This window comes from Spea bombifrons, chromosome 5 (genome assembly GCF_027358695.1).
Source record: "Spea bombifrons isolate aSpeBom1 chromosome 5, aSpeBom1.2.pri, whole genome shotgun sequence".
Lineage (NCBI taxonomy): Eukaryota > Metazoa > Chordata > Amphibia > Anura > Pelobatidae > Spea > Spea bombifrons.
Window position 1 is genome coordinate 9,921,527 of NC_071091.1, and position 19,832 is coordinate 9,941,358.

The 19,832-nt window shown below is 42.6% G+C and overlaps 1 protein-coding gene across 5 annotated transcripts in view; it reads left to right on the forward strand.

Moving 5' to 3' along the window:
• The window catches only part of PARD3 (par-3 family cell polarity regulator), a 229,993-nt gene that overhangs the window by 158,109 nt on the left and 52,052 nt on the right, over window positions 1-19,832 (forward strand). For 3 of the 5 annotated variants that reach the window (XM_053468226.1, XM_053468227.1, XM_053468230.1), the window contains 2 exons: window positions 5,512-5,628; window positions 13,748-13,990. In XM_053468226.1, the coding sequence (XP_053324201.1) occupies window positions 5,512-5,628; window positions 13,748-13,990 (360 nt within the window). The remainder of the gene's footprint in view (window positions 1-5,511; window positions 5,629-13,747; window positions 13,991-19,832) is intronic. The other 2 variants (XM_053468228.1, XM_053468231.1) reach the window with 1 other exon arrangement.

The window sequence follows — 19,832 nt, forward strand, 5'->3', positions numbered from 1 at the left end:
CAATTGCTGGATTTAACGAAGGCTGTTAAAAGAAATGTTCACGCTGACCCATCTCATCATTGGGGCTGCGCAGGGCAGCGCCAGTCTCTACTTATTATCAGAGTTATTCGCGCGGTAACGGCTCCGCTCGTACATGCTGTAATGGTCCTCGAGCCAAATGCAGTTTGTAATTTGCACTATTGTATTACGGAACAATCATGGTAGCGATTGGAACGCTCAGCTAATCAGTGGGAAGTAAATAGGAGACATGATGGAAACGCGTGGTGTTTTTTTTGCCCATTGTCTGTTCTGATGACTATAGGTACGGTGCTTAGTATTATGTTACTGAAATGCAGATGCTTTAGGGACAAGGATTTGCTCTGGTCCATTGTTCTTTACGGCCTGCTGTGTTAACCAATTGAGTGCCAGCGATGCTCTCAGATCGGTAGGGTTTGTGGCCCTGGAGCGGCCCCTTGTGTTTGGATTTCTCCCGTATTTTCGTGCGGGATTGGCACGGTTAATCGGATTTCACGTATGCCGTTTCCTATGGGAAGCACTGTTCTGTATGTTGCTAATGAGCGTCTCTCTGCATGTCATCTTCTAAAGAAAATGGATGAATGCTACAGAAGACAAATCCCCGCGCGGCCTGTCAGCGGTGAAATGCGCTGGAAGGCTGTGTTTCTGCGCTCTTGTGGGAGAAATCAAATGTGTCGATGTGTTGGCAGGATTTGGGGGCAGCGTTTACTACAAGGTTTGTCCGATCCCAAGAACTTATTAAACCATCTGATCCTCTCACACATGATCAGGATGATTGAATTCCTTTACTGGTGTTAGGATACCTTTAGATGTGCGAATTTGTTAGTCATGATGGACTTTCTTAGTTGTAGAACAATATGTTGCTAGTGAGAATCACACCCAATGAGGCTCATTTAATCCATCACACTTAGTAGTATGTATTTAACATCCAAATGTCTATTTCACCTCCCCATTGGGTGCTGGATGCTTTGGAGAGCTTGGTGGCTACTTTGCCCATGGAGATGTCCACCTCCTGTGTTGGGTTTGGTGGCTACTTTGCCCATGGAGATGTCCACCTCCTGTGTTGGGTTTGGTGGCTACTTTGCCCATGGAGATGTCCACCACCTGTGTAGGGGTGACGATTGTAAGCTGACATGGGGCTTCCATAAAGATTTGTGAAAGAGCATTATTGTAAAACCAATATATAACTACATTATATAGCACCATATGCTTAATGAAGCAAATCCATCAAGCTCAGTTCTCATTTTTCCCCTTTATTTTCATTTTTTTTGTTCCGTTGCAATTTTTGCGCGTTATTGTCAAGGCACGCAGAGTGTTATTGATGCCTCTAATAATTTTGTCTCGGGCCAGATGTGACTCTTATGAAGAAGAATTGATTACGGGGCCTGAAGTCAGAGGTCAGCGGAGGCCCCCATTGTGTGCGGATTCCAGGCAATCTCAGTCATGGGTTAGAGAAGCTCCAAAAACCAGTTTACAAATTGATCTGCTGGATTTTCTCATTGTGCGAGTAAAGCCTGCAGTGTTAAGTTAAATGACCCTGCTGAATGAAAAGGTGGACTTGGTTTTCTGGGGTCTTGCACGGCTATTGGGAATTGGGCTAATGTGAAGCCTCTGTACGTATCGGTGCCTTAACAGGGCCAATTACAACCTTTCCCTTTCACCTTGTAAAATAAAGACGTTTCTCTAAATCCTTCATAAAAACGTAGCCCAAGAGGAAAGTATTATAGATCCGATGATGCCAGTCAGCCCCGTGTTCCTGAGCGAGCTGTGTGCTGAACAGCCTCGGCTCCCCCTTTGCCGCTCGCGATTGATGGCCGTTGGAATAGAATGATGAGCTCCACAGGGGATGTGCTTAGCTACCCCGAAGCCTAATGACACGCACAGGCTTATGCATAAAAAATGATTCTGGTGAGAAGTTTTGAAAGTGGTCTCATCGCTGCAGTGACTAGTGGAATGTTTCTGGCAATCGGAATCCTGTTTGATGTATAGCCCCCCGAGTGAGATGTTGGGGCAGGATGGGGACCCCTTGCTGGCGGTTAAGGAACTACGTTTGTAAACTATTTGGAGACTTTCATACCTTTTCTCCAGGTTCTCTTCAGTTCATAGAACATGAAGGGCTAGACTCACTAAGATGTGAAGTGCCTTATTTTATTCCACCGAGCATCCACCTACTTACCTACCGTGCTCCAGCTCATTCCCTCTTGGTGAATCTAGTGCTGAGTGTTCATACTTCATCATTCTTTACCTGCACGGAGTGTTCATTCCCCTCTCTGCACCTGAGATCGATGATGTTGTGCTCACCCTCGAGATGTGCAGATGGGGGAAGATGTTATTATAAAAGCAACACTTTAGGACAATGCATTGTTGGAACCAGCAGCTCTCTGTCCCTTGTGTGTCCCTGGCACCCATCACTCTCAGCCAGCTTCTGCGTGGCAGGCTGCCATTTCCCCGCCTTTGCATGTCTCCCTATACAGAGGTGAATGCTGCTTTTCCGCTATCGCCGAGGAAGTTGAATGCGCAGTAAATTAGCAGATGTCAGAGTCAATTATACTTGTAGGGCTGCTGTCCTTGCTTGTCCTCCATTACGGTATTTTGTTCATTTTCTTGCAATCAAGCAGTCATACGGCGTTAATTGCCATCAACATCTTAATTGTCTTTTATTCCATTTGAATCATACCTTCCACATCCTGCAAAATTAGTAGGACTTTGGGCAATTAATGGACCGTTACCCTATCCTGCAAAAAAAAACGCATTAAAATAATGTACGCATTTTATATCCGTGAGACCGGGGGGGGGGGAGAACATCGCGAAATCCCTTTCGATTACCGGCTTTTCGACATTAAGGGAATAATATAAGATAAAGTCATGGTCTGGGCATCATTTTCTAAACCCCTTGGGATCCCTCTGCTCCTCTCCTCAGAAAGATGGGAATAGAAACTGTTCTTTGGGTCCTAACGCTCTTCTAGAAGTCCACGGCATAGCGGTTTCTTTTAAGGATGTCTTTAAATGGGTTTTGTCTGCAGGTTGGTGTCGCTTTAAACGTTTATATACGGATATTCAAATAAAACCGTGGGCAGGGTGCTTTGTGAATGCTGCTTTGTATGTGTAAAGCAGCCATCGGGGTTAATTGGGCCAGCGGCTTCTTTATCCAAAGGTTGTTTAAAAATGTGAAGTATGATAATTCCATTCATGTCGGGATGCTTTTCTGCTTCTGTTTTATTCTTTACTTCTTTCTGTTAGCAGAACCTCGTAGTGTTCCAGCAGCAATCGCGTGATCTAGAATTGGGCCCAGTTTGATTGTAAGGTTCTAGAGCAGCCAGGGGGAAATACACCGAGCTCTTGGGTTCTTGCTCTCTCTTAATGATATGTATTGACTCCTAGACATGGATTTCACCCAAATCAATATGTCTACACCTTACTGGACAGTATGGGTTTCCGTGACCTGCAGGGGCTGCTGTTCCTTTAAGATTCCTCTAGTAACAGTGACTGGTGTCAAACACCAAAGAATTTATTGTCGTATAAAAAGTCTTGAATTATTTTTTTTTTGGGGGGGGGGGGGGCGCGCGGCCACTATCTGGACTTAAGCTTTAACATCGCGATGTGGGCAAGAAGAGAGCGCTGCGTGCCGGGGGATAGCCATGTGATTAATGCCAATATAATAATTGATGAATCAGAATTATTTTGGAGATGCACTTTTGTATTGCGATTTAACCCCTTAGCTTTCAGCTGAAATGCTTTTTCTTAGTAGACAAAGGGTGAAAAAAAAATACTTCCTTGGGTGATATCACGTCCTTATTTTTCTGCTAAACAATGGCTTATTATTTAAACAGCTGCTGTTTATAATATCACAGCGAGAATGTGCACTGACTAGCCAATAAATTAAGCTGATGCGCATTATATATATGTGTGTGTATGTATATAAATATATATTCTCGCCTGTTTCTTCCATTCATACCCTGTTTAACACTATGGAACTTTTATGTCTTAATCAGTTTCTGTTTTTCTTCATTAATCAACTAATGGATGTTTCTTCAATAGCTCGCCGTACTAATGAAATCCGTAGGTAATTTGGCAGGCTACAGTGATCTCATCAGTAACGCGGCAAGTTTAGCCCATTTAAGAGATTAAATTGAGATTTTATTTGTTTTTTGTTGCGTCTTAAATTCAGACCGTCAACGTTAACCCATGTAGTGCCGGCTGGATATAATGAAATTGAGACCTCAAAGCCGAAATCCCATTCTTGGGCACTTTTGTATATTTTTTTTATTACTTTTGTTAATACAAATGGTGCCCTCCTGCATCGTATCTAATTTTCTGGATCTTCAAAACAAGGATCAGCATCATTTATTGTGTTTTTGTCATAAATTCAAGAGGGCATATGAGCAATTGACTAATGCCAAAGGGATTTAATGAAGTATAAGAAGTTGATTTCAAAGAAGTGTTAGAGCAAGAGGTAATAATCTAAAGCTAGAGGGTAAAAGGCTTAGATGTTTAACTTTACTAAGAGGGTAGTAGGTAAGTTGCCTCCCAGCAGAAGAGGTGGAAGTTTATACATTAAGGGAAATAAACATACCTGGCATGGGCATTTATTTATCCTGAATCTAAGACCGAGGACTGGTTAAGGTCTTTACATCAGGCAGACTAGATGGGTAAATGGTTCTTACCTGCTGTCACATTATATATTTATATGTATAGAGATACGTTTATGGAGACGATTGGGAATCTCCTGAGCTGATCGTGATCGGTCCATCCTGCGAACAATTCCTTCCTTTTATGTGATGGCGGTTGAGAAATATTGTATTGTGTTCTGTTCTTTCGGGAAGGATGTGGCAGAGAAGCCACAGGGGTGTCTTTCCTTAATCTCTGGGCTCGCCGTTAACGGCATTCAGGGCACAACAAGCAATCAAAACATTATATGGTGCTTCTTCATTGTGAGTTATGAAGTCTTAACCCCTTCATGACAAACCCTGTACATGTACGAGCTTACAATGCATTATTTTTAATGGGTTTAAGGACAACCCATTGTTCTTAAGGGGTTAAAATATAACATGAAGCTCGTAATCGCTTATTACGCATCGAAAATGCTCACACCTTTTGTTACTGTAAATCCAGATTATGTGATCGTGCCCTACTTCCGTCCTCTTTGCCTGTTGTACACGCTGCAGAATATGATGGCGCTATATATCAATACATACATGTATATGTGGCAGCTCAGCTGGTCGCTTAAGCTTTACAGCATGTTCTACTAACATGTAAATGTGCATGAGAGGGTTAGTTTACCGTGTTACTAATAAACAGAGTGTCTCCGCATGCAAGACCGGCTACATGCAACTCCTAACCGGCAGCTGTCTTCTGACTACATAGCGACAACAATAGCGATCCTCTTCGGCGACAGCAACACCTGATTAGCGGCGCGGCTTAAGGTTTGCACCGCAGTCGCATGTTGTTGCCTTTTCATTTCGCAGAGCGGTTTTAGAATTCCTTTGTTCTTGACAGGTTTGGCAAAAATCGAAAAGATGACAAGATTGAACACAGGGAATCATGGAAACTGAAAATGCAAGAAGCCCACCCTTCAGACGCTGAGCGGATACGCATGAGACAAGAGCAGGAGAGGTAGCCTTCATCCGCTGCACCGCCAGCATACTCTCAATATACAGACAGCTGGGCAACACTCGTGGGGGTTTGGCAACCGAAAAGGCTAGATGTCGGAGTAGTCCTCTGTGTGTGTATAATTATGTGGGTCGGTGTGTGTGTGTGTGTGTGTGTGTGTGTATATATATATTTATAATACGATGTGAATTGCCTTAGAACGTGGGAATGGACTGGGCTTTGGGTGAGGGTGTGCTGTTTGCCCACGCCCTAGTGATAGCCCTGCCCTGAATAGCCCCTCCCTTTAGTTGTGTCCACACCCCCTTACTGCCTCCTTTGAGCCACAGGAGAGGAATAACCCTGGCAGTCCAACCCGGGAAGCTCCCAGGTACGATCACGGCATTCATTGAGCTTTTTGCCCCGCTGCTGTGTTTGGGGCTTTTCCGAAACGTCTGCCAGGGTCTGGGCAGTAATTGTGATGTATTTGTTTGGATAGAGGCTGACTTTCCTAGGAAGTTCTATGGCCTCAGCTTGTCAGATCTATCATGCCAATCAGCACCCTGATAATGTGCCACCTGTAGTCCAACTCTCATCAACCTCAGCTGGTTTAGTCTAGTAAATGTTCCCATCCTACTGAGGAGCATCATTAATGTATGTTGTATTTACTGAATTGTCATGTGTACAAAGAAAATATATATCGTAAAATATAAAATGCCAGCGGTGCAAAGTTCTACGGGCTTATAGCTGTTATGGGATTACACGTTAAACTGCGCATGTTTGTCATACAAGTTTCCATTGTCATCTGAAGTTGATTTGTCTCGTGTTGTGTAAGTTAGCCAAACAGCAATCAAATAATGACTTGTTAATACTTGTCTGGACAGCTACGTTGTAGCCATAGCTGCGTCTAATAGCTGGAAGCCCCAGCGTAGCGCTCATCTCTGCACAATGATGGGCTTTTTAAACATCGCTTTCCCGTTACCGAAAGGGCCCTTGTCTCGTCTGACGTCTGCTTTGTTCCTCTTTCCGAAATCGTAAATTATGTTCCATATTGAGATGTGTAAATCAATAAGTGAAATTAAGCCTGGCATTTGGCCAGTTTCCCTTCTCCAGCGATGTGCTCTTTGGGGATTAATCTCGCCAGTAAATGTGCGGGTCTTTGTTTGACAGATACTGTGCAGATAACCTGACATTAAGATGGGAGACCAGACAAACCAGTTCAGTAATTGAGAGGGTTTTTCATTTTTAAAATTATTTTTTAATTTTGCTACTTATTCAAGCTTAACCACATTTAGTGGAAATATATATTTTTCAATAGTTAAAGGTATGTGTTCATCCAACACCTAAAATCAAATCCAAAACAGTCCCCTAATAATAATAAAAACATATATATAATACATACATATATATATATATACTTTGTTATATTGAAAATATAAATAATTCTATTTTAGAATTTAGTTTTTAATAAATATATATTATGTATTATAATAAAAAATATTTATAACAAAGCTGTTCTGGCCCAGTGGAACGTTGTGTGCGGGATGCGCTCTGTAGTGTTTCATTGATTGCATCCAACATGATTTTTTTTATTATTATTATATAAAATCTCATTTATTTTGCCCCTTTACTTTGGATTCGCCACTTCTGACGTAGCGACTTGCTTTGAAAAGTTTAGTGCGTAAAATTCCTGGTGCAATAGAAACTTTATATGGAGATTTGACATTGAGCTCTGCGTAACCCGGTGCATTCCGTGAGAGGTAGAAAACCTTGAAGGTTATCACTTTAATTAAAGTTTCTGTACAGGACAGATACGCTCCTATTTCTCTTAGAATTTTCTAATTACAGTAAGTATGGGGTACAGAGTCAGATAATCCGCTTGCCCATTGTATGAGGTTTAATGGGAATTGGATGCGAAAAAAGGGCTTTTGTGTTTTTAAATGTATTGTAATTTTGGATGAATCGGTATAGAAAACTAAAATGTAGGTATTTGGCGTGTTTAAGTGCCCCTCTTACAGCAGGGATATGGGGTATTCATGAAACTTGGATGCTTGCTGCCGGAACTTGGCCGAGTGTTCAGCAAATTCTCTTTCTGCCTAATTGCTGTTATGTGTTGGATGTTGCTTATTCGACTGCATTGTATTCAGATATACTGCCGACATAAACATATTTGCAAATAACTACTGGATACAATTATTGTTATATTTTTAGAGACTTAAACTCTTAGTAATACTAAATTCTAAAGAACACTATTATTCACAGACTGAAATAGATGCAGAAAATATCTCTGAATACTGTATCTCCATCAAACACATTTTCTTGGGCTGTTCCTACGCACGTTACGGGATACTTATACCCAGCAAACCTTCTGCGCTCCTGGAAAGGAGGGACATCAGGGGAGGAAAGACGGTTAGAAGGAAAAAGGTCCCAAGGAGAGACTGGAAGCTATAAAAGGTTTTCGGTCTGAGTTGGTTGGGGGTCTGATGTGGGGAGAGACACCGGGGGTTCCCTCCGAGACAGTGTCTGAGGATAGTGCTTTGAAACCTGGGCTTTAATATGCAGACACTCAGAAATGTTCCCGAGCTAGCTCGGCCCTTCATCAATAAAATAAAAATAAACTCGTCGTTAATGTAGACGGTTGGAAACTTCCTAGCTGGATAGGCGTGCAGACAGATAATCACATATAGAAACTGTGGTCTGCATCCCGCTTAATACAAGAACGGAGGTGTGCGGTATCAGACTCCGTCCAGACTGCCGAACATCTAGAAACAAGAAGACGACGCTCCCAACACCCAACTCAATAAGTATAGTGAACCCTTTATTATATTATTGGGTGCAGCCAAAAGGTCCATCGCTGTTATTCCCACTGATACAGATTACTGTGTATGAAGAATAATGTAATGAAAGTGTTAATATAGTTTAAGGTTATGCCCGGGATATTCAGCTGCCGATGTAAAGTGCTAATAAGTATATCCACACTGTCCGCGTACGCGGAGGCTTCCTTCTAATTCTACTTAAGCTGCGGCGTGGGAAGCAAATGCTCTCTCTATATAAACATATAACAAGGTTCTCATTTAGAATCGCCCCTTTAATGTATATTTCCACTCTTGTTGGAGCTTTATTTCTTTAATGATGTAATACTTCTGGGAAATGGGTTGGCAATAATGAATTTACAGCGTGTGTGCGCCGCATCAAACAAAAAATCCTGTGGGGGCCGAAAGAACAAGCAAATGGTCCATTAAAAAAAATCAATTAAACTCACCATTTTATAGAAAAAAAAGAGCGGTTCCCCGGCATCATCATTCTGATAACAATAATTTGCTTGCAAACGTATTTTACTTAAACGCTCGTAGGGCCTGTTCGTATTGATTGGGGACTGGGCAAACATATTAATGATCGCACTGCTTGCCATTGATTGAATAATAGGCCTTTTCACGTATACATATTTATTATTTAAAACGGTCCCGACCCCGAGAGCGGGAATTCTCGCTCTATTCTCCTCTGGAGCTATTGAGGAACCCATTTACTAATCTTCCCTTAAGATCACGAGGCAATTTAAGGCACCGGGTGGGAGGGCCTCTCGCATAAGTTTCTGTGACCAGCCTTACAGGAAGAATTACCCCATTTTTATTATATATATTTTTTTAATTCATTATTTTAAATTCTTTACACGTTTTCGTACTGGTGCACTGAGAACTTGCTGGGGTTTCACTAGGAGTCTCTGCTTCTCCGGTTAGTATATAATTTCCTCCAAACTAGAGCAGCACTCACTTCCTGCCCAGGTCCCTCCCATTCCTGTCTGCCCTCCGCCAACTTCCTGCCTCCTTGCGTGTATTGGGACTAGCCCCTCCCCCTGGTCCCGGCTGCAGGATCCCCTCGGTACGGGAACCAGCTGCTCCTCGTTAGTTCCTCATTATGTGTGTTCCTGGGTTTGAACCAGTTGAGCACCTGTACTCGCGTAGCGTGTTCCAAGCTCTCCAGGGCTGAGCGACAGGTTCCCGTGATGATACATTTCTCCGCCCTGCAGCAAATACATGGAGGAAAAAAGTTAAAATCAGCATTTTCCATAACCCTTTACAGAAACTCTTCTGCCGTGTAGAAATTTCACTGAGTTCTTTGGTTTGCTTGTCGCAGGGGACTTCGTCTGAAAAGTAGTTATTAGATGGGTGGGTTCCTGGCCTCTGGCATTATAGAAGGAACAGGCCAAGCCGTAATCACAATGTCTTGTAATGAATCCATTTGTACGCCGCAGTAATTAAAATGATCCACAGCTGAACATTTGTAGAGGGCTCAATCGTACGACACCCCCGGGGGAATGTAATGTTTCTCCATATGTCACGAGGGACTGTCAGCCGATCTTCATTTGTACCCAACATCGCGGGAGCCGAGAGCCGCTCTCCGAATCAAACCTCTAATGAATGGGAGCGGAGCGCCAGGGAGCTGGAAAAAGAATGAACTCCGGTGTTTCCTGATCACAAAGCTCCATCCATTTTAATTAGGAGAAAGGCTAGTGAATGCTGTGACAAGTGTCTCGCATTCAAATCATTAATTTGTGTCAAGCTGAAAGAGACTACTAATGTGGATTTAGTGACAGCGGGAAAGAAATGAACCTCTTATTATCATCCCCGCACCTCACGTTATTTCTTCGTTCAGGATATTTTCCTGAAAGAATTCTTCCAGATCTCTTTGAAATGCGTTCCCTAAACTCATCGATAACTCTTCCAAGGTCATTAATGATTCATATCACCTGTCATTACCTATTGTACAGCGCCGCAGAATATGGTGGAGCCATACAAAACAATAAATAATGCTAATGCGCTTAATACGATCTATTCATGTGTTTCTGGCTACAGAGGTACATTAGATATGGAACATCTGGCTGATCTAGTCTAACCGCTGATTTAAAGACTCAAACCTTATTCATTCCCATAGACACAATAGCTTTATGTCTATCCAGTATTTGAATTCCCCCACTGTAATTACCGCTACCACTTCTGATGGAAGGCTGTTCCACGTATCCGCCTCTCTCTGTGAAGCTTTGTTACATTACAGCCTCTAGTATTAGGTTATCTCCCCTCTGTCTTCTTTCCCCCGAGCCGGACACATGGAGTTTCCTTACTCTTTCCTGATCGGTTTTATGCTGCAAAGCATTTACCGTTCTGGTAGACCTTCTCTAAACGCTCTTCCCCCTGGAGATGGGGTCTCCGGTTCTGTCCGCAGCGCTCCGGGTACTGGCGAGAGATTTGCTTACAAGAATTTTAGCTGTAGGAGGTTACGTAGATAAACTCTCCGGACAATATGGGCAGGGGGTGGGGTGGTGACTGGGGTCTTGCAGTATGGTGGTCCCACAGCTTGAGCCACAACTGTATCATTAACCCTAAATTTCCCTTTTGAATCCGTCGTGATTTATTTGCTCTGTTTGTACGGCTCGCCGTCTCCGGTCTGTCCGTGTTTTCCATATTCCTCCTGTATGAAGCAGCAGGTGACCTCCCGGCGCAGTAAGAGAATACAGCGGTGTCCTCTTTCCCCTCCAGCCATCTGGAGCCCTCCTTCTGTCCTGTGCCGGAGGGGCGAGCGGCCGGGCATTCACCGGACGCGATTATCGAGTCCTCTGGAGACCACAATATTTTTAAACAGGAAACCAAAATGTTTTATTTGCTTTTGACGCTTTCGCTCTGTTCATCACGGGTTGTGTAACGGCTTTTACTGACGAGACCTGACCTTATGGCGGAATAATTCCCGGCCATCGCTGTGAACTGCGACTGCCGTCTAACTCGCCTGGCTTTTCATTGTGTATTATCGACACTCCCCACCTAATCCTTTTAGTCTGACTCTCTGTGGCAGAGGCGCTCGACTCTTTTAAGCGTGCCGCATCCGTGCCAGCTGCAGTTCTTGCATTTACCTGGACCTGGCCGTCTGCGCTAGTGGATTCTTTTAACGTGTGATAACGCATTATGATCCCATGTTGATAGCCAATGCCTCGACTCAATGTGTTGTTGATACAGGATAGAGCCATGTACTGACCCGTTTGAAAATGGAGCTACGCCAAACACCAGACTGAATTCTTGATGTACATATCTCCATATGATAGAAGATTAAATAAACATAGCGCTCGCTTTCTCTGTAGGATCTTGTGAGTCTCTCTGACTCCAAAGCAGGTTCATCCTTGTGACCTCTTCCCCTTATAAAAAAAGTAATAAAACATTAACACGACAGATGTTACTAATTCATACAAAACAGCAATGGATGGGATGTTCAGGATGCTCCATTCCAGTATATCGAGTTACGTTTGAGGACACCCAGCTTGCTTGGCGTTCACCGGCAGGACATCAGAAGACTTCCGTCTATCTTAGAATTTTCTCGAGATTCCCGGCTTCCTCTGATGCAAACACGATATACCCCAACATGTATCCAATAGAGTTTAGAGTTTCACAACTGGTCTGAACTCTTTTATTCCCGATATTCCCACGCCGTCTGTTACAAACGTTACTCCCAGTGGGATCCTTTTTGATACAAACTAAGGTGAATAATAAATGCTTCCCTGAGAACTGCGCGGAAAATAGTAATTTTATTAAATAAAGTGGGGGGCAAATGAGAGATCTTGAAAAGCCCCCGGTCTGTCTGCGTGTCTCCCACTGTGACGTGGAACCGATAGATTCTGAAAATACCCCCGGTCCTATGGGGCCGTACATTTTAATATATGACCCCGGTCCTATGGGTCTGTACATTTTAATATATGACCCCGGTCCTATGGGTCGGTACATTTTAATATATGACCCCGGTCCTATGGGTCTGTACATTTTAATATATGACCCCGGTCCTATGGGTCGGTACATTTTAATATATGACCCCAGTCCTATGGGGCCGTACATTTTAATATATGACCCCGGTCCTATGGGTCGGTACATTTTAATATATGACCCCGGTCCTATGGGTCGGTACATTTTAATATATGACCCCGGTCCTATGGGTCGGTACATTTTGATATATGACCCCGGCCCTATGGGGCCGTACATTTTGATATATGACACGACAAGCATCCCTTTACAATTTGCTGACCGCATATCTTTCCAGAAACTGGAAAAATGTTTAAAAAGCTATTTTTCAAGTGGTCGCCGTGTGTGTCCACCACCTCCATATCGCCTTTAACGTATTCTTTGTGAGCGCCGCTAAGGTGGATTCAGAGCGGAATGAATGCGTTCTGTGTACCGAGTCGTGCGCGTGCAAATTGAAGGCTGTCAAAATATCCGTCTCTCGATCCATACAGTCAGTTTCGGCTGAGCTCATAATTGCATTGGGTTTCTCTTTCTGGTGGAACGGCCCAGCAGCGCGCTGTAATGGCCCATCAGCCCGGCACCTGGATGTACTGGGTAATCACCGTCCATCAGGCTTGACGTTCTTTTCTCTTTTGAAGGCGGTTACATGCATTTGAAATGCAGCAATGTAGCGAGCAGTGTGTCTGGAACACGAGGGGGGAGAATCTTTCTTTTGGGGTCTTTTTGCTCAATCACAAAAGTTCAAAGCAGAGAAACATGCCCGGGATGTCGGTGATGTTCTATGAAGCTCTTCTTGGTGGCGTTGGCCTCAGAAATGTAAATGTTCCAATATATGGTAAATCACGCAGTGGCTTAGGTGTGTAGCAGTCTGATGGTTGTATAATCTTGTGGCGGTATATGTGTAAAAATATTAAAACGTAATCCTTTACAAATTAGATTTTTAGCCCCCTTTCCTGGTGTAAAGACTCAAACCTTAACCAGTACTTAGGTTCAGGATCCATATGCCTGCCCCGTGTGTGTTTAAATCCCCTTACTGTATTAGCCTTTACCACTTCTGCTAGGAGGCTGTTCCATTTGCCACCCTCTCAGTATGTGCCGGAGTGTCATGAGGCTATTGCGTTATATCACAGGATATATAAATATTGCAATATATGTTAGCTAACGGAAATATCATATTATTCATCTATGTGTTGTATATGTACTAACAAAGCTTTACAACGCACCGATGAATAACACTATATATTGGTCAGCTGATATTAATCTATAATGTATTGTATTTAGGTTTGTTTCCTGGGGTTTTGGATACATTTATCCTTTTAGTAACAAATATGATTTTATCATTTTCATGTTTTATTTCCTTTGTTTTACAGAATTCAAGCAAAAACACGAGAGTTCAGGGAAAGGCAGGCGAGAGAAAAGGACTACGCGGAGATTCCGGATTACTCGCTGGACGACCCAGCGTACGCAGGGACCGGCCTCTACGACAGCATCGCAAATAGCGGCAACGTGAGCTTGCACTCCAGACCCCAGAGTCCAAGAGATGGAAAGCAAATTGAAGCGCTCTATGCTCAAGTGAAGAAACCAAGAAACCCAAAGCCTCCACCTGAAGACAGGTAGGCACCGACCAGAATAAATCCTTAATTCCTGTAGCTGCTGTGGTCTCAAGGCCCCTGCTTTACCGCCATTCAGTTTACCTAAATCTTCTGTAATGACTTGTAACTTGTGTATTTTCTTATTGATTTTTAAAGTCTATAAATAAAGTATTGATTGAGTGAATATTGCTAGTTTGTCACGTGAGCGTTCTGCTTACAGTCACATGAAGCCGATAAGCACAGGGTTTCCCTCCTTGTGAATTTAGGGCCTGATCACCTACACGGTGTATAGAAACGGCTGCGATCCGCCAGCGATGACGCAGTGAGCCGTGGCTCTGCGTACGTAAACCCCACGTGTGTCCCGAGTGCTGCATGCATTCCCTAGACGAACCTTCCCTCCAAAGCGCGTTTACACGTGTGTAGAACATAAAGAAACATACGTGACTCCAGTCCTTGTTCTGTAACAAAGACGTTGCTGTGGACAACATAAATTCCTCTACGTGAACATTCTTTGAAGGTAATGTTCAAAAAGTGATTCTGGCGCAAAGTTTGAAAAATGGCTACTTAAATCCGCGGAATCGTTCCATTGGTTGCCGAGGTGATAAGACCACTTTTCAGCTTTTGCCCCCCCTTTTGTGTTGATCACCTTCCATGAAAGGAGACGAATGTCGCTGGTCTGTGTGATCACTTGGGAAGCTCAATGGATAAAACTTCCTTAATCGTTCCATTGACATAACATAAAATTAGAATGTCCGTGGTGGGTAAATGAAACCGTTTATCGGCTGAAGAGTTGAAGCCTGAAGAAGGTCTCCTATGTGCCATCTGTATCTTTTTATGGGAAAATGGCAAAACCGAAGGACGGAGCGTAGGGCAGATGTGACTCGCGGATAATGGACCCTTATTTTCCAGCCCGTCTTACGTCTACAGTTTGTGTAAAAGACAGAAAATTTCTGTATGTTTAAAAAAAGCCTCTTAATGATTTTGTTCTGGAAAAGGATGTTTTAACCGGAGATTTTCAGGAGATGGATTCAGCTGTAATTGGCTTTTTTTTCCCGACGACTTCTCTTTCTCTTGACCTAATTAGTATAGTTGCCTCTGTTTTCCCCGGCTCGTTCTCACCAGCCAGCGCCAAATATCCAACGCAACTCTGGGGATCCATCTAGGTAAACGCAGATTGCCACACGACGCCGCTGCTCGCTCCGCGCGCTCGTGGCTAGCTTTAATTGGAGATTTGCACAATGTTACCCCGAGGGGCAGCTTTTCAAAGGCTTTTCTTTACGATGAGTCTGGGAAGGCTTAGACTGAAAATTGACGTTTCTTCCCCCAAACAATAGCAGTGGTTTATAGCTTCCTATGGTTAGCTCCGCTATATGTTTATTACGGTTCCTCTCCAAACCTATTTAATTTGCAGCTATTGCCTTTTTATCTTCACGCCAGGAAGTAGATTATCATTTTTCTTTTGTGAATCTCTCAGTTAATGGAATCTGGATGCTTCTGTGCTGTCTGCCTTCCTCCCAAGTAGAGTCTGATCATTTAAGGGCGCCTCCGAAGAGTGCAACAATCCTAAATATGCCTTTTTCTTTTTCTCATCCTACGTATTTTAAGGTGCTGTTCCTCCCGGACAAAACATTAAGTGCATTTTAATCAAATAAGTCTTCGCCGATCTGTCGTTTTACTCTTCCGTCTGAGAGACGACCTGATAGCCTTTAAAAAGATATTCTCCCCAAAAAAACTTTTCTATTGGCGTCTGCTTTTGTGTCACATGACAATTAAGCGTTCCCCGCAACAACGTCCAAATGAGCTAAAAAGAATTGACGTGATTAAAAGAATTATTCTGGAAAGGGGTTAGGAATGGTGTTTCTAATGATGCATTTAGTTAGAAGTGTTTTAGATTCAGCAGAGGTAGGTGGAACGGAACTTTCAAGCAAAAGCATTAAAGTTTTAGGATGTTCTAGGGAGCGAACCCGCGGCAATGAAATCTAGAACGGGGGAATATAGAAGGGAACCATTTAATAGTAAAGTAGTTTCACTGCTCTTGGCAAGGTTCATGCCGTACATTGTTTAAAAACGTACGTATAAGTGTATATATATATATCCCCGTTGCGTTGGAAGTTGATGTATCTATCGTTCACCATTAAGTTATCTCCTATATGTATCATTGCACAACCAGCCATGTACTCGGCACTCTTTTGGGGTCCGGTGTACCTACAGCTGGATCACAGAGCTTTCTGTTTGCTGGACTCCTGTAAATGCTGTATTGGTTTGCATTAGGTTTTATTTTTTTGTTTGTTTTGGTACTTTAAAGTTTTCCTCCAAGAAATTGTGTTGCTCGTGGAGGCAAATCAATTTTTAATATTTTCCTTCTATGATTTAATTGTATTTTCTATTCCCTTGGATTAAGGTTGGATTAAGGCAAAAAGCAGCGACGTTTGATGTTCAAGTTTCTAACAATATATATATATATATAAAAACTGAAAATAGGTAAAATATAAAAGCACCCGCTGTAAATACTCCCACTCAGTTCACACAAACCTTTAAATTCCCACTAAAGTGTTCTTCGAGATTACAATCACATGTGATTGCCAAGGAGGACAAAGCAATTTTGTTTTAAGCTTATTTTTATTGATTTGACAGGAGTAATAAATGTCCTGTTCTGGGAGATTATCTGACATTGTTATCATTTTCTAATATTTAATTCCTCTATTCCCTCCCGTTGAGGCACAGATTGTGGATTTTTTTTTCCAGGCCAACGATTGTGTCATTGTATTATAAAAAATAAAAAAAGCTGCCCTATATCACCTAATTTCAACTAATTTATTAAAACTACCTTTATCTTATGCCGTCTAGCTTTTTTTCTGCCTGCTTAATTGTTTAGAATATGTAATTTTATCAAAGAACATGAGATTTATTCCAGAACTGGCCTACCGGTGAAGTCTTCCCGTTATGAACGTTGCCCGAACCTAATAGGGGGGACCTTTAGTTGAAGCTGATACTCTTTATTGGGTAACATAGAAAAAGAGAATGTTTTCCCCAATAAAAAGTACCAGCTTTAATCCATAGGGAGTTGCCTGCCCCCCATTGTTATACACGTAAGATTGGTTTCTTATACAGGTATGTTATTTTTGTCAGTCTATAAACACCGTTACCAACAATCCTTCTTACCGCATCATGTTATGATGATCATGCGCGCTTGCTCTTGTGTACATACTCTCGGCGAGCGTTATTGCCGAGGTTCGAGGATGTGAGCAGACCTGCGGTAACTTAGCCTAGAAAATTAGTGATGATGGAGTCAACTTTTGTCTCTTGTTTTATTTTCTGTCTTTATTGCCCAAGTTCGCAGCCTCCCGTCGGCTTTTGAGGTTGTCTGCAAACATACAGAAGTGATGGATGCCTTATTCCGTTCTCTTCGGACACTTTTATTGTTTCACTTTTATCATTTAAATTTCCACTTGCTTTTTTTCCCCGAAATACAATCCTCCTACAAAATGTTCTGTAAATCCCACGGATCCAAACCACTGCCCGTAAGACGTGTAGAAGGAATTTGGTATAACTGTGCACCGTTAGAAAAGTGGGGAAAGAAGCTTCTAACACCAGAATAAATAGCTAATACAGTTTAAAATATACAATACAAGATATTAAATAGATGAACAAATGATACATAACAATGTCTATTTCTAACAATTGATTTAAAGCTTGAAAAAGAACCCGACGCGTTTCGCCACATAGGCTTCCTTGGTTAATGACTGGTCTGGGTAATAATCCCTCACGTTTTGGAGGTAGTATTTGTTCTGAACCATCCACAGAAGGACTGGGGGGTCTTCGGTATGGTTCCAGGGGGCTCTAAAGCAGAGTGGGTTAAAACCTTACGTTTCCAGGAATGATAAATCACGAAGGGTGAGCATCGGTCAGGCTAGAGATTCCATATAGGGGGTTTTCAGGGTTGCAAAGGAGGAGGACTGTCCGTCGCTTGAATAAAAGTAATTGACTAAGACCTTGAGGTCTCTTTACCCAGACAGTTTTAGTTTTGTTTTCCATCATTAGCCTCTGAGGAAGCCTGTTTGTTCTAATGCAAACCTGAAATCGATAAATGGCTACAAATGCACGTTCTTATGTATTTATATTTTTATCAGTATTAAATATTTATCTGCAACTGTCCATATCCAAGATTGTTGGCGCTCTCACCCATCACGTTTACCATAAGCCATGCAGACCTGATACTTCCTGCATGAACGCATCATTCTACCCAAGCGGCACCATGTTGGGGGTTAGGTGCGCTAAACCCTATGCTTTGGGATATTGAATGCTGGGGAGAAATAACACCTGGTGTGTCATCTTTGGGTCCTTATTCATTGTAAAAAGAAAATAACTCAATGTTTTAAACTTCCTAGCTTAGAGGGTTTTTCCCCGTGGAGAACGGACATTTCATATTTTGGCTGTAGTATAGACAGAAATGTTTAATTTCCTGGATGTCCGTTACAGCAGGATGAACGTATCTCTTGTAACGTGCTCCAAGCAGCAAAGATAAGGCTGAAGGAAAGTTTTTAATGAACCGCTAGCTTATTTCCTTCCCTCAATTACTTTTAATGGCTAAGCCAATCAGAAAGTGGCATACAAGACAGCCACCCCACTCATTGGTTCCTTAAGGTGTTTTCCTATTGGGGGATAATGAAATCCAGACCGCTGCCTAAAGCATTCCAGGTGTCCCACAACATCCATGCGAACGTTGTAGCTTTGGGATATATAACACAATCCATTAAATGTTCTCTTGTAGGAAACAAAACCCTTTACTAATGTCCTTATTATGTTTGAGTGGAATGTTACTCGTTTAATGCTTGAGAATCACGCACTGTATTCGCCCATCGGAGCAGATCCTCTCCTCTGTCCCGTTATCCCTAAATCATGCGCGTCGCCCTCGAGCCATTCACCGTTAGGAAGTCCCGGCTTTGTTATCCAAGATCTCACAGATGCCTTCACGAAACAGAGAAGCTGATTCTAATTTCACAATGTTTGGCGATGGCCGGTTTTCTCTTGAGCAGAGATTTTAGTGATTCACTAACGCTGGTGAATGTGTTTCCAGTAATCAACCCTATAGAAAAACCATGACTTGGGTGGCAGTGAAGATATTCAGAATTGTCAAGTATATTCAAGCAGGGATTACACCCGTGTGAAAGGCACCAGTTGTGGCCAGGGCATGGGAAAGTGGCTATGGAGAACAAGAAGCGTCCCGTCAGCTTTGCCCTGCCCTTGATCAGGCCAAATGCAGCAACCCCCTTAAATATAGCAGGGAACCTGCAGAGTTTTTCCATGTATGAGAAGCCGCCGGTGTGATCTCCTTTTGTCCTCCATAAGTTTTTAGATTTCGCAAGACTAAACTTAAAAAAAAAAAGTAAATATTGATATATTACGCAATGTATAATTGTGTATATCTGGTTATTATAATGAGGATTAATGCAAACTGAGGCTTTGGCACATTTCATCTTTACGGTTGCTTCTCATCCCACTTTGGATTCCAACGACCCGGGTTGCATCTTGCGTGGTCAGCGGAATATACAAATACCAGCCATGTTTAGAACTTAGACTAATATTACGCTCCGTAGTATTCATAGCTGATAATATGCAAAACATTTTAGCTTCCGCCGTGTTTCCATATGGAAATATGACCTTAGAAAGCCTTTGTTGCCGAGGTCTTGGATCGCCTGCCACGACGCCGCAGAACGCGCGCAAGTGCTTCTAATTAGCTGCCGAGCTGTGGGTATGATTTAAAGGTTGCAGAAATCAAAAAGACTAATTCATTTTTCATCAATAATCACTCGCTTTAATATTTCATCACAACCTGCTGATTTTTCAGACCACCCCCTGGGGT